Source organism: Schistocerca gregaria, chromosome 4, assembly GCF_023897955.1.
Source record: "Schistocerca gregaria isolate iqSchGreg1 chromosome 4, iqSchGreg1.2, whole genome shotgun sequence".
Classification (NCBI taxonomy): Eukaryota; Metazoa; Arthropoda; class Insecta; order Orthoptera; family Acrididae; genus Schistocerca; species Schistocerca gregaria.
Window position 1 is genome coordinate 600,244,912 of NC_064923.1, and position 14,428 is coordinate 600,259,339.

Below are 14,428 nucleotides of genomic sequence, written 5' to 3' on the forward strand. Positions count from 1 at the left end.
GCAAATATTCATTTGTTCAGTTACTGGTTTCAATTATTTTGTGATTAATGTAAATACAGAAATGTGCACATGTTAAAAAAGTGTACATAATGGTAAGTTAACAACTGTAATAAGCAGTGTTGTAATATACATAGACTGCCTGTATTGAACACAAAGCCTGTTTTCCACTATATGAAAAGCTTTCATATGCATTATTTCCTGACAGATCTCTGGTCCTCCCCCTGTTGCTCACATTTTTCTTGCTTTGGCTATTGTGCCCACAGCCTTTTTATCATGGTTTGATATGCTGATTTTTTTCAATTTGCTTATTTGTGTATTGTACATGTCACAGACTACCTCTAGGCACTAGCTTTTGTAATCTTAATAATAGGACATTACCATATTTTTGTTTAGCCTTTGAGCTTTAATTAATTTTATTCCACATTCTCTTCATTTTCATTATCTCTTGGCCCCCTGTTGCGAGTTGTTTCTCAGATCTGTTTTTGATAAGCCCACTGTGTCTGTGACTTATTTCATCATTTGACAAGCTGCTGTTAGTTAACTTTATTGTTCTGCATATGGCATATACACATACTTGCAGCTACCCTTCAGAATTTGAAGTAATATTTCCACTGTGACTCATATTATAATTCTAGCTCCCTTTTAACTGCATTTTATATATTGAATTTAGTTATATGCAGATGAAGTCTACTAACTTTGTATTACACCACTGCAAACTGTACTTGGCCAACAACATCTAGTAGCCACACCACCCTCAGCTGTTTGCAACAGTGTTGTAAGCACAGTTTGCAAGCAACAACCTGACATTACAGGACATGTGTGGTTATTACACGCATTAAGAAAAAGTTTTGCATCACTCTGGATCCCGAAACTCCTGAAGACAGACGTTGACTGTGGATATTGTATCATAGACACAGTGCCTTTGACTTTTCAGAGATGTCACTAAACCCTCCCATAGATGTAAACAACCATACACGAGCAGCACCTATTAGATGGAGGGCATCCAACAGTCAATCAGTTCCAGTCATTCCACCAGGAAGGAGGTACATGGCTTGTGTTGTCTGTAGTTCAACCTGACTTTATGTCAGGAAGGGCTCTCAACAAGGGAAGTGTCCAGGCATCTTGGAGTGAACCAAAGCGATGTTGTCTGGACATAGAGGAGATACAGACAGACAGGAACTGCCGATGGCATGCCTTGCTCAGGCCACCCAAGGGTTACTACTGCAGTGGATAACCGCTACCTATGGATTATGGCTTGGAGGAACACTGACAGCAATGCCACTGTGTTGAATAATTCTTTTTGAGCAGCCACAACACGTCGTATTATGACTCAGACTGCATGATGCACAACTTCACACCCAATGTCCATGGCGAGATCCATCTTCGCAACCATCACACCATGCAGCACGGTACAGATGGGCCCAACAGTAAGCTGAATGGATCGCTCAGAATTGGCATCACATTCTCTTCCCCGATGAGTGTCACATATGCCTTCAACATGACAGTTGTTGGAGTTGTGTTTTGAGGCAACCGAGTCAGGCTGAACACCTTAGACACACTGTCCAGTCAGTGCAGCAGGGTGGAATTATGTGGGGCTGACTTACACTGCTCGTGGTCATGGAAGGCACAATAACCTGAAGGTCATCCTCCAACTGATAGTGCAACCATATCAGCAGCATATTGGCAAGGAATTCGTCTTCATGGATGACAGTTCGCACCCATATCGTGCACATCTTGTGAATGACTTCCTTCAGCTTAACAACATCGCTCAGCTAGAGTGCCCAGCATGTTCTTCAGATATGAACCCTATTGAACATGCCTGGGATAGACTGAAAAGGGCTGTTTATGGATGATGTGACCCACCAACCACTCTGAGGAATCTACACCAAATCACTATTGAGGAGTGGGACAATCTGGACCAACAGTTCCTTGATGAACTTGTGCATAGTATGCCACAATGAATATGGGCATGCATCAATGCAAGATGACATGCTACTGGGTATAAGAGGTACCGGTGTGTGCAGCAATCAGTACCACCACCTCTGAAGGTCTTGCTGTATGGTGGTACAACATGCAACTTGTGGTTTTCATGACCAATAAAAAGGGCAGAAATGATGTATGTGTTGATCTCTATTTCAATTTTCTGTACAGGTTCCGGAGTTCTCAGAGCTGAGATGATTGCAAAACTGTTTTTGATGTGTGTATTTTATTGTGATTTTACTCTATGTGACAATGCCACTTAAGGCTACATAATTTAATTATTTTCTCTGTTAACATCAGGAAGAGAGGTATGTTTGCTAAGCTTCCAGTCTATGTATATTATGACACTGCTTATTAAATTTGTAGTTTACCATTATGAACATTTTTATAACATATGCACATTTCTGTATTTAGATTAATCTCAAGATAATTGATACGATCAAAACCAGTAAATGAATATTTGTGATCAATATTGTGGCTTACAAAAAAGTTCAAACTGATTGCCCTCATTTCTGTTCTTTAATAGGTATATAGTCCCTACTACAAATGAAATTATCACATGATTTCCCTCTTGTTTAGATCTATTGTTTATTTTTCACATCAAAGCCACTATCGAGAATGTGCTGATTATTATTTATTTAGTCCATCGAATCCTGCATGTACAAGAAATACAAGGGTACTGGACAAACTTGAAATTTTTAGAACAAAACTTCACTTTATGATATGTGATACAATTTTTAAGCCATAAAATATACAACATTGCTGAACAGATTAGTTTATGTGTGATAATACACTAATTACTGAGCACAGCACAGCTCATCAGACCATATCACAGTTAAGAAACTTAGTCAGCTGCACATAAACAATAGCAAAATTAAAAAATAATACACAGAAACATAACAGCAGAATTCACATCAGTTATATACAATAAACTTATACATACTACAGTACAGCCACTCTGTAGACTAAGAGTACCAGAATTTTTTACGTCAAATACAATTGTAGATATTCATCAACAGAATAAAAAGAATGCTTAAGTAAGATTTTTTACCTTATTCCTAAATGCATTTATATTATTTTTAATTGATGGCAGTATCTTATTGTAAAGCACACTGCCCATATTTCTGTCACCAAGCAAACTTTTGGCCATCTTTGACTATTTAGGTGAATGCCTGCACTAGTACAAGTATTATGATCATGTATAGACTTATTAGTCCAAAACAAATGCAAAGTTTGTAATACATACAGTTTGTAGTACATAAATGCAGGGAACAGGCAGTATTTTCAGTTCTCTGAAAATCAGCTTAGAGGAGGTATCTGGAGACACCAGTTTCGTTATCTTCATGTTTTTTTATTTATTTTTTTATTATTATTTTTTCATTAGAAAAATTTTCCGAACACTGACCCCCACAACTGGATATCATATGAGAGAACAGAGTGTACTAATGTAAAATAAACTGGTTTTAGGGTGGAGATATCACAGGACTGACTAAGAATCTGAAAACCATAGCACAGACTACTCAGTTTGTTTATTAGCTTTCCTCTGTGAATATTCCACTGTAAGTTATTGTGCAGCCACACACCAAGAATTTTGATCTCATTGATTTGCTCTATTGTTTCATTGTCAAGTAGTATGAGTTGCATGTAGGTTGGGTGATTTTAGGAGGCACTGTAAAGCATGTGAGCAGTTTTGCTTTTATTTAATAGTAGCTTGTTTTTTGTACCCAAAAAATTAGGCTGTTCATAGAATCTGTTATTAGTCCCTTAACAACCTGGAGAGACAGATTATGAAAATGGAGATTTGTGTCATCTGCAAACAATACAGGTAAGGCATTAGGCAGATTCGAAGGCAGGAAAAGTAAAGGCCCTAGGACTGAACCTTGAGGGAAACCACACCTGATCATAGTTTTGTTGGATAGAATTCTAATGCTCTCTTTGTTTGAAAATTCAACCACCTGCCTTCTGTTATTGAGTCATGACTGAAACCACATATTGCAAGTGCCTGTGTTGACATGACATTCTAGTTTCCCAATAAGTGGAGAGTGATTGACTATGTTAAAGGCATTAGTCACATCTATAAAAAGACAAGAGACAGAATGTTTGTCATTGAAAGCACTTAGGACTTGATCTGCAAAAGAAAATAAAGTTTCATTAATTGACCTATTACTATGAAAACCAAACTGATATTCTATGAGTTGGCAATATTTTTCAAAGAATGAAATATTATGGGAATATATTACTTTTTCTAGGACCTTTGATATTGCAGAAAGAATAGAGTTTGGTTGATTATTGTTGACATCATTTACGTATCCCTTTCTAAACAGAGGAATAACTTTAGCAGTTTTGAAGACATCTGGTAAACAGCCTGTCATTATGGAACTGTTAAATAAATCACAAAGTGGAATTATAATATCTAGAGTAAAATTTTTTAACAAATTATCAGACTTGGCACCAGTCTACATGAAAATGAGCTGCTACTTATGTTGATAATATTCAGCATTTGATCTTGAGTTACTGGTGTTAGAAACAATAATGTGCCTGATTTTATAAACTCAGTGAGAAAAGACAGTGCAGGTGAAATACTCGGTGATACAAGATTAGACACAATACTTAGGAAATGTTTGTTAAATGTTTTACTTATCTCCTTTGCATCTGATATTTTAGTTGCATTGTGTATTAAATTATCTGGACCTTCTTTAATACTTCTTGTTCCAAGGGTTCTTCTAAAGACATTCAGTGTTGCCTTTCTTATTTTCTTATAATTTTTTTATATAATGATTATTTGCTGTTTCATTTTAACCTACTTATAATGTTCCTAAGTTGTTGTTGTTGTGGTCTTCAGTCCTGAGACTGGTTTGATGCAGCTCTCCATGCTACTCCATCCTGTGCAAGCCTCTTCATCTCCCAGTACCCACTGCAACCTACATCCTTCTGAATCTGCATAGAGTAGTCATCTCTTGGTCTCCCTCTCTACGATTTTTACCCTCCACGCTGCCCTCCAATACTAAATTGGTGATCCCTTGATGCCTCAGAACATGTCCTACCAACCGATCCCTTCTTCTGGTCAACTTGTGCCATAAACTTCTCTTCTCCCCAATCCTATTCAATACATCCTCATTAGTTATGTGATATACCCATCTAATCTTCAGCATTCTTCTGTAGCACCACATTTCAAAAGCCTCTATTCTCTTCTTGTCCAAACTATTTATCGTCCACTTTTCACTTCCATTCATGGCTACACTCCATACAAATATTTTCAGAAATTTCTTCCTCACACGTAAATCTGTACTTGATGTTAACAAATTTCTCTTCTTCAGAAACGCTTTCCTTGCCATTGCCAGTCTACCTTTTATATCCTCTCTACTTCGACCATCATCAGTTATTTTGCTCCCCAAATAGCAAAACTCCTTTACTACTTTAAGTGTCTCATTTCCTAATCTAATACCCTCAACATCACCCAACTTAATTCGACTACATTCCAGTATCCTCATTTTGCTTTTGTTGATGTTCATCTTATTCGCTCCTCCCATATAGCAGAGATGCTGAGTTGCAGACAGCCACAACAGAAAGGCTGCCAAACAGATATGCTTCTCACCAAAAAGGCCTTCATCGAAATGAGATAACATACACACATATGACTGTGGTCATGTGTGTGTGCGTGAGTTGCATTTGCATGTGTGTGTGTGTGTGTGTGTGTGTGTGTGTGTGTGTGTGTGTGTGTCTGTGTGTGTGTTTGTGTTTTGTCTAATTCCAATGAAGGCCTTTTTGGCCAAAAGCTTACTTTTTGACAGTCTTTACATTGTGCCTATATGTGACTCAGCATCTCCACTATGGTGATTATCAATATATTCTTTTCATAAAATTGTTGTTATTCCATCCTGGATTTTCTATTGTTATAGAGTCTATTATTATTTTGCACTAGCTCCTCATTGGTAGTCACCCTCTCTACCCTTTCTAGAAATTCAATTAATCTATTCACATTATCCCTAGGTAAAGAAATGATTTAATTTTTTGCTAATACCAAGGCAGTTTACCTTCTAACTCTATATCATAATTTCTAGTTTCATCTTTTGTCAAATGTAACAGGAATGAAACTCATTTCCTAGAAAATTCTTTGATAGACTGGCGACCTGTACTGTATTGTTTACCACTCCAAAATTCCATTAATACATTGTTTTGTATAGCATGAGAACAGTATTCACTTGTTGTTGTTGTTGTTGTGGTCTTCAGTCCTGAGACTGGTTTGATGCAGCTCTCCATGCTATTCTATCCTGTGCAAGCCTCTTCATCTCCCAGTACCCACTGCAACCTACATCCTTCTGAATCTGCGTAGTGTAGTCATCTCTTGGTCTCCCTCTACGATTTTTACCCTCCACGCTGCCCTCCAATACTAAATTGGTGATCCCTTGATGCCTCTGAACATGTCCTACCAACCGATCCCTTCTTCTGGTCAACTTGTGCCACAAACTTCTCTTCTCCCCAATCCTGTTCAATACTTCCTCATTAGTTATGTGATATACCCATCTAATCTTCAGCATTCTTCTGTAGCACCACATTTCAAAAGCTTCTATTCTCTTCTTGTCCAAACTATTTATCGTCCACTTTTCACTTCCATACATGGCTACACTCCATACAAATACTTTCAGAAATTTCTTCCTCACACGTAAATCTATACTCGATGTTAACAAATTTCTCTTCTTCAGAAACACTTTCCTTGCCATTGCCAGTCTACCTTTTATATCCTCTCTACTTCGACCATCATCAGTTATTTTGCTCCCCAAATAGCAAAACTCCTTTACTACTTTAAGTGTCTCATTTCCTAATCTAATACCCTCAACATCACCCGACTTAATTCGACTACATTCCATTATCCTCGTTTTCCTTTTGTTGATGTTCGTATTATATCCTCCTTTCAAGACACAATACATTCCGTTCAACTGCTCTTCCAAGTCCTTTGCTGTCTCTGACAGAATTACAATGTCATCGGCGAACTTCAAAGTTTTTATTTCTTCTCCATGGATTTTAATACCTACTCCAAATTTTTCTTTTGTTTCTTTCACTGCTTGCTCAATATACAGATTGAATAACATTGGGGAGAGGCTACAACCCTGTCTCATTCCCTTCCCAACCACTGCTTCCCTTTCATGTCCCTTGACTCTTATAACTGCCATCTGGTTTCTGTACAAATTGTAAATAGCCATTCGCTCCCTGTATTTTACCCCTGCCGCCTTCAGAATTTGCAAGAGAGTATTCCAGTCAACATTGTCAAAAGCTTTCTCTAAGTCTACAAATGCTAGAAACGTAGGTTTGCCCTTCCTTAATCTAGCTTCTAAGATAAGTCGTAGGGTCAGTATTGCCTCACATGTTCCAACATTTCTACGGAATCCAAACTAATCTTCCCCAAGGTCGGATTCTACCAGTTTTTCTATTCGTCTGTAAAGAATTCGCGTTAATATTTTGCAGCTGTGTCCTATTAAACTGATAGGTCGGTAATTTTCACATCTGTCTACACCTGATTTCTTTGGGATTGGAATTATTATATTCTTTGAAGTCTGAGGATATTTCACCTGTCTCATACATCTTGCTCACTAGATGGTAGAGTTTTGTCAGGACTGGCTCTCCCAAGGCCATCAGTAGTTCCAATGGAATGTTGTCTACCACGGGGGCCTTGTTTCGACTCAGGTCTTTCAGTGCTCTGTCAAACTCTTCACTCAGTATCGTATCTCCCATTTCATCTTCATCTACATCCTCTTCCATTTCCATAATATTGTCCTCAAGTGCATCGCCCTTGTATATACCCTCTATATACTCCTTCCACCTTTCTGCTTTCCCTTCTTTGCTTAGAACTGGGTTTCCATCTGAGCTCTTGATATTCATACATGTGGTTCTCTTTCCTCCAAAGGTCTCTTTAATTTTCCTGTAGGCAGTATCTATCTTACCCCTAGTGAGATAAGCCTCTACATCCTTACATTTGTCCTCTAGCCATCCCTGCTTAGCCATTTTGCACTTCCTGACGATCTCATTTTTGAGACGTCTGTATTCCTTCTTGCCTGCTTCATTTACTGCAATTTTATATTTTCTCCTTTCATCAATTAAATTCAATATTTCTTCTGTTACCCAAGGATTTCTACTAGCCCTCGTCTTTTTACCTACTTGATCCTCTACTGCCTTCACTACTTCATCCCTCAAAGCTATCCATTCTTCTTCTACTGTATTTCTTTCACCCATTCCTGTCAATTACTCCCTTATGCTCTCCCTGAAGCTCTGTACCACCTCTGGTTCTTTCAGTTTATCCAGGTCCCATCTCCTTAAATTTCCACCTTTTTGCAGTTTCTTCAGTTTTAATCTACAGGTCATAACCAATAGATTGTGGTCAGAGTCCACATCTGCCCCTGGAAATGTCCTACAATTTAAAACCTGGTTCCTAAATCTCTGTCTTACCATTATATAAGCTATCTGAAACCTGTCAGTATCTCCAGGCTTTTTCCATGTATACAGCCTTCTTTTATGATTCTTGAACCAAGTGTTACCTATGATTAAGTTGTGCTCTGTGCAAAATTCTACCAGGCGGCTTCCTCTTTCATTTCTTTGCCCCAGTCCATATTCACTTACTATGTTTCCTTCTCTCCCTTTTCCTACTACTGAATTCCAGTCACCCATGACTATTAAATGTTCGCCTCCCTTCACTAACTGAATAATTTCTTTGATTTGATCATACATTTCATCAATTTCTTCATCATCTGCAGAGCTAGTTGGCATATAAACTTGTACTACTGTAGTAGGTGTGGGCTTCGTATCTATCTTGGCCACAATAATGCGTTCACTATGCTGTTTGTAGTAGCTTACCTGCATTCCTATTTTCCTATTCATTATTAAACGTACTCCTGCATTACCCCTATTTGATTTTGTGTTTATAACCCTGTAGTCACTTGACCAGAAGTCTTGTTCCTCCTGCCACCGAACTTCACTAATTCCCACTATATCTAACTTTAACCTATCCATTTCCCTTTTTAAATTTTCTAACCTACCTGCCCGATTAAGGGATCTGACATTCCACGCTCCGATTCGTAGAATGCCAGTTTTCTTTCTCCTGATAACGACATACTCTTGAGTAGTCCCCGCCCGGAGATCTGAATGGGGGTCTATTCTACGTCCAGTACATTTTACCCAAGAGGACGCCATCATCATTTAATCATACAGTAAAGCTGCATGCCCTCGGGAAAAATTACGGCCGTAGTTTCCCCTTGCTTTCAGCCATTCGCAGTACCAGCAGAGCAAGGCCGTTTTGGTTATTGTTACAAGGCCAGATCAGTCAATCCTCCAGACTGTTGCCCCTGCGACTACTGAAAAGGCTGCTGCCCCTCTTCAGGAACCACAAGTTTGTCTGGCCTCTCAACAGATACCCCTCCGTTGTGGTTGAATCTACGGTACGGCTACCTGTATTGCTGAGGCACGCAAGCCTCCCCACCAATGGGAAGGTCCATGGTTCGTGGGGGGAGGGGTTCCTAAGTATCTTTTTGTATTTTTTATTAAAGAATGAAAACTGGGATCATCTGTTCCTTTGCTTTTCACATACTGTTTCCTTTTTGAAGAACAGGAGCTGATTATTCCCTTTGTAATCTATGCCCTATAAACTATATTAAAAACAAAGATTCCAAGACTTACATATGTGTATGTGCGGATGGATATGTGTGTGTGTGTGCGAGTGTACACCTGTTCTTTTTTTCCCCTAAGGGAAGTCTTTTCACTCCCGGGATTGGAATGACTCCTTACCCTCTCCCTTAAAACCCACATCCTTTCATTTTTCCCTCTCCTTCCCTCTTTCCTGACGAAGCAACTGCCAGTTGCGAAAGCTCGTAATTCTGTGTGTGTGTTTGTGTGTTTTGTTCATGTGCCTGTCTGCCGGCGCTTTCCCGCTTGGTAAGTCTTGGAATCTTTGTTTTTAATATATTTTTCCCATGTGGAAGTTTCTTTCTGTTTTATTTACATGCCCTATAAACTGATTTATTTGAATTATGAGTTACTAGTCTTTTAAGGGGAAAGGCAATTTTAAAGTAATGGACCACTGTGTCAAGAAATGTTTTTGCTTTAATACTTGTACATCCTCACTTCGCTTAACACATCCTTCCAGTATTCACGATACAACTATAACTAGATAACCATTTATGCGATATCAGGTGTGTTCAGCAGACAAAAATGTTTCAAAACACTTTTCTGTGGTTGGTTCTGGCATATGAGGTCTAGATGACTGTAGTTTTGATCTTGATGTCCACAGCTCATAAAACCATTGCTTAAATCTAGATGACTCCACTCTAGTTCTTCTAATTTATTTACCATATTGATAAAATAAACTCTATAATAATTATAGATAACCTTTGAGAAGGTTAAGAAATTAATAAATCACTGGTAAGCTCTTCACAGCACTTACACATATTTTTAAACTGCACTTGTAGTACACCTCTGAAGATCAGGCAAAGGTGGCAAGAAACATCTCATGTAGAATAATTGCAGTTAGCAGACAAGTGGTTATCATTCTACAGTTTTAAGTTTCATGCAGCATTTTACAAAAACTCTGAACATGTCCACTGGCAATTGCCATGCTCTGATAGTAGGTACCTATGTTCAAATTTTGCATATGTATGGGGCCATGAACTCAAAACTGCATCTGGCCTTGTTTGGGATTTGATTAATACAGTGTGGTTGTGGGGGGGGGGGGGGGGGGGGGGAGGGGAGACGTGGCTCTTAATCTCGAGGCACTCAAGAATTGAAGGTCCCCGCCCCTGCAGGACAAGGCCCAATGAGAAGGAGAGGGAGGGGGGGGGGGGCTGTCCACTCTGCCCCTCCCCTTAGTTCAGTACTACCCTGTCCTGTTACTCCTAAATGGTACAAGTCGCACACACTTGAGCAGTGTTCTAGAATAGGTCGCACAAGTGTTTTGTATGCAATCTCTGTTGTTGACTTTGACTGCATTTACCCAAGTATTCTAGCACGGAGCTGAAGGCTACCACCTGCTTTACCTACATCTGAGCCGTTGTGATCGTTACATTCCATATCCACACAGATTGTTACACTCCAGTATTTGTATGAGCTGAGACACTTAAACTAATTAATACTATAGGCACTAGTTTTTTTTAAAAAAAATTGTGAAGGGCACAATTTCACAGTTCTGAATATTTGAGGTGAGTTGCTTGTATTTGCACAACATTGAAATTGTGTCAAGATCTGACTGAATATCTTTGTAGCTTCTTTATACGTAACTTGTATCATTGTCAAGTGTAATACTTGTAGGTATGTTTCAATAAAATGTGGTGTATTTTGAAAAACTCCAGAAGAATTATCATTAATAGTAACATGGAACCTAAAAACAAAATGCAGGTGTAATGAACTTTTTAGCAGAGTAGGTGCTATATTATGTATCTAAAAAAGAAAATTATTTTCAGATTAATGAAAAGATGATGAATAAGGTTCTGGACTACATTAAGGCAGGAAAGGAACAAGGAGCCCGTCTTGAATGTGGTGGAGAACGTATAGGTAGAACTGGCTACTTTATCAAGCCAACAGTTTTCTCAAATGTTACTGATAACATGAAAATTGCAAAAGAGGAGGTAAGAACATTATAACATTACCCTTTTTAGTAGCTGAAACTTGCCTATCTGTGGACTACTCAGAAAGGTTAAGTTTTTCATGTAGAAGTCTCTATGATTACCAAATTTTCCTGTTTCTGTGTAAATAATCTATAGGTTTTGATAAATGGTGGTAACACATGAATGGTTACAACACTACAGAAAGTTTAACAACAAATAATAAATGTCTTAGGTCTGATTTTCATATATTTCTCTTATTTTCTAGATAATGTTATACATATGTTCATATCTGTTTGTGAAAAACTTACTCAAATGTAAAAAAATTGCAATACTCTTTTAAAATTTTAAAATATGGTTTAAATACAACACAAAAAAACATTTCAGATATTCGGACCAGTACAAAGTATTATAAAATTCAAAACTCTGGAAGAAGCCATTGAAAGAGCTAACAATACTACTTATGGGCTAGCATCTGGAATTGTGACTAAAAATATTAATAATGCTCTGATGTATGCTAATGCTCTGGAAGCTGGCAATGTCTGGTAAGTCTTACTCTTGCCAGCATTAGCTGCTAAAGATATAAATCAATGCTATTGTTGTCAACAATAATGATGTTGATTTGGTGAGTTAGTTTTGTGTGACTCTTAGTTGTCCCACTGTGCTAAAAAAAGTCATTATGATACTGTAATGAGATCTTCCTAACGATCTCTATTTTTTAAATTTTTTGGGTGGTTATGAATCACACCAGCTGACAGTGGTGATAGTAACAGTCCTCTATTTTAGTGTTAAATCTGGGGACAGCCGAATTTAGCCAAAACTACTATAATCAGTTAATAAAACGTGATCTAGGCTGTTTTGTTCATTAAATAATGAAACAGATAACTGACTAATCCTATGACAAAATTATGCACTTCTGCTGTATTTTCTTTATTATTTTCACTGGTAGCTCAAATAAAAACATATAATCCAAACACACAGATTGGTCCAAATTCCACTGTGGCTCACATCAGTGTTAATGCAGCAAAATTATTTTAAATGGAAATGATATTGCAGCTTGGGCAGCACAATGTTTGGTAGTCTCTCCTTCATGTTGTCTCCCACTCACTGCTCACCTTCAGCTGAGGCATTTGCCTTTGAAATGATGGCTTGTGACATAATTATTATGGTTGCAATTGAGCTACATAGTGGCAACATGTCTTTAATTCAATTGGTATTTTATACAATTCAAAACTGAGCTGAAGGCCAATTTATATAGAATCAGTGCATCACAATAAAAATGGGAGTCTATTGTAGTGCGAGTTTGTTTGCATGAAAGTCATATATACAAGATGTTCATTGAATGAGATTGGCATGAGGATAGAATGGCTAAAACCATGTAAAACATTCACTAAAACTTTCTAAATAAAAATGGAATGCAATGTTATAATATATATCTTTGTCACATGTTAGCAAAAAATATAGATGAAAACCTGAGAAAATTCTGGTCCTACATAAAATCTCCAAGCAGGTCAAAGGCTTCTATGCAGTCACTCATTGACCAGTTTGGTGTGGCAATAGAGACAGAAAAAGGAAAGCTGAAGTTTTGAATTTCACATTTAAGATGTCTGCAGAAGGATCATATTGAGATTTTCACTCCGCAGTGGGGTGTGCACTGATATGAAACTTCCTGGCAGATAGAAAACTGTGCACTGGACCAATACTCAAACTCGGGACCTTTGCCTTTCACGGACGAGTGCTCTACCATCTGCACCATCCAAGCATGACTCACACCCTGTCCTCGCAGCTTCACTTCTGCCAGTACCTTGTCTATTACCTTCCATACCTTACAGAAGCTCTCCTGGGAATCTGAAGGATAGCTTTTTTTTAAAAAAAAAAAAAAAAGTTTAAAAGAGCCGGCTGTGGTAGTCTTAAAGAGATGATTTACTAACATGTTTCCATCTTTGCTTAAAACTGAACTCCACAAACTATTCTAAAGTCACTGATTAATGTTAGAGATATTACTTCCTTGAGATATCATTACTGCTCACTCAGAGTAGTGTATAAAAACAATAAGAACTTTATCAGCAAAGTAATATGTGTTATACTACACTACATATTTTCATTACTTGACAATGTAGTTAATTTAGCTTCAATAAGTGATGGTTTATTTTTTAAGGATCAATTGCTACAATGCCTTTTCACCACAAGCACCGTTTGGTGGCTACAAGCAGTCAGGAATTGGCAAGGAACTGTAAGTAAATATAAGGGTTAACAACTAAAATGAAGTACTTAGTATAACTACTTTTTATTAATGTCACTAATGTTTTTCAGGGGAGAAGAAACACTGCATGAATATCTAGAGGTAAAGACAGTGTTTGTGAAACTTCCAAAAAAATCATAAGATGTTACAGCAATCAAATAAGAATTTTATAATGAGCAATGTGGAAGTAAAAACTATTTTATCAAAGTACGTCATCTTCTTCTTATTTAACCCCTTTATGCACCTTTTGACCGTAAAACTATAACTAGCATCCAACGTTTGTAGTTCAGTTTATACAAATGATGGCAACTGTATATATGCACAGGAGACACTGACAAGTCTGGTGAAGAACAAAGATGACCTAGTAAAAATTAACAATGAAAAAGACTGTGGTATATGTTCGCCCATTGAAATTGTAGTAAATAATGCAAGATATGTTATCACTTAGTTAATTTCATGTTCCATGGATCATTTGCACAGTAAATTATAATTATTTGGAATGAGTTATTTTACTTTCATGTCACAAATTAATTTACAAAAACAGCTACGTACTGATAATTTATTAAGTAATTTATTATTATTATTATTATTATTATTATTATTATTATTATTATCATTATTATTA

At 37.4% G+C, this 14,428-nt stretch overlaps 1 protein-coding gene across 1 annotated transcript in view; it reads left to right on the plus strand.

Annotated features, from left to right (window-relative positions):
* The window catches only part of LOC126365834 (aldehyde dehydrogenase 1A1-like), a 109,366-nt gene extending 95,359 nt beyond the window's left edge, over window positions 1–14,007 (plus strand). The window contains exons 9-12 of the mRNA XM_050008465.1: window positions 11,421–11,585; window positions 11,949–12,106; window positions 13,720–13,794; window positions 13,875–14,007. Of these exons, the coding sequence (XP_049864422.1) occupies window positions 11,421–11,585; window positions 11,949–12,106; window positions 13,720–13,794; window positions 13,875–13,944 (468 nt within the window). The 3' untranslated portion in view covers window positions 13,945–14,007. The remainder of the gene's footprint in view (window positions 1–11,420; window positions 11,586–11,948; window positions 12,107–13,719; window positions 13,795–13,874) is intronic.
* The last annotated feature ends 421 nt before the right edge of the window (window positions 14,008–14,428 follow it).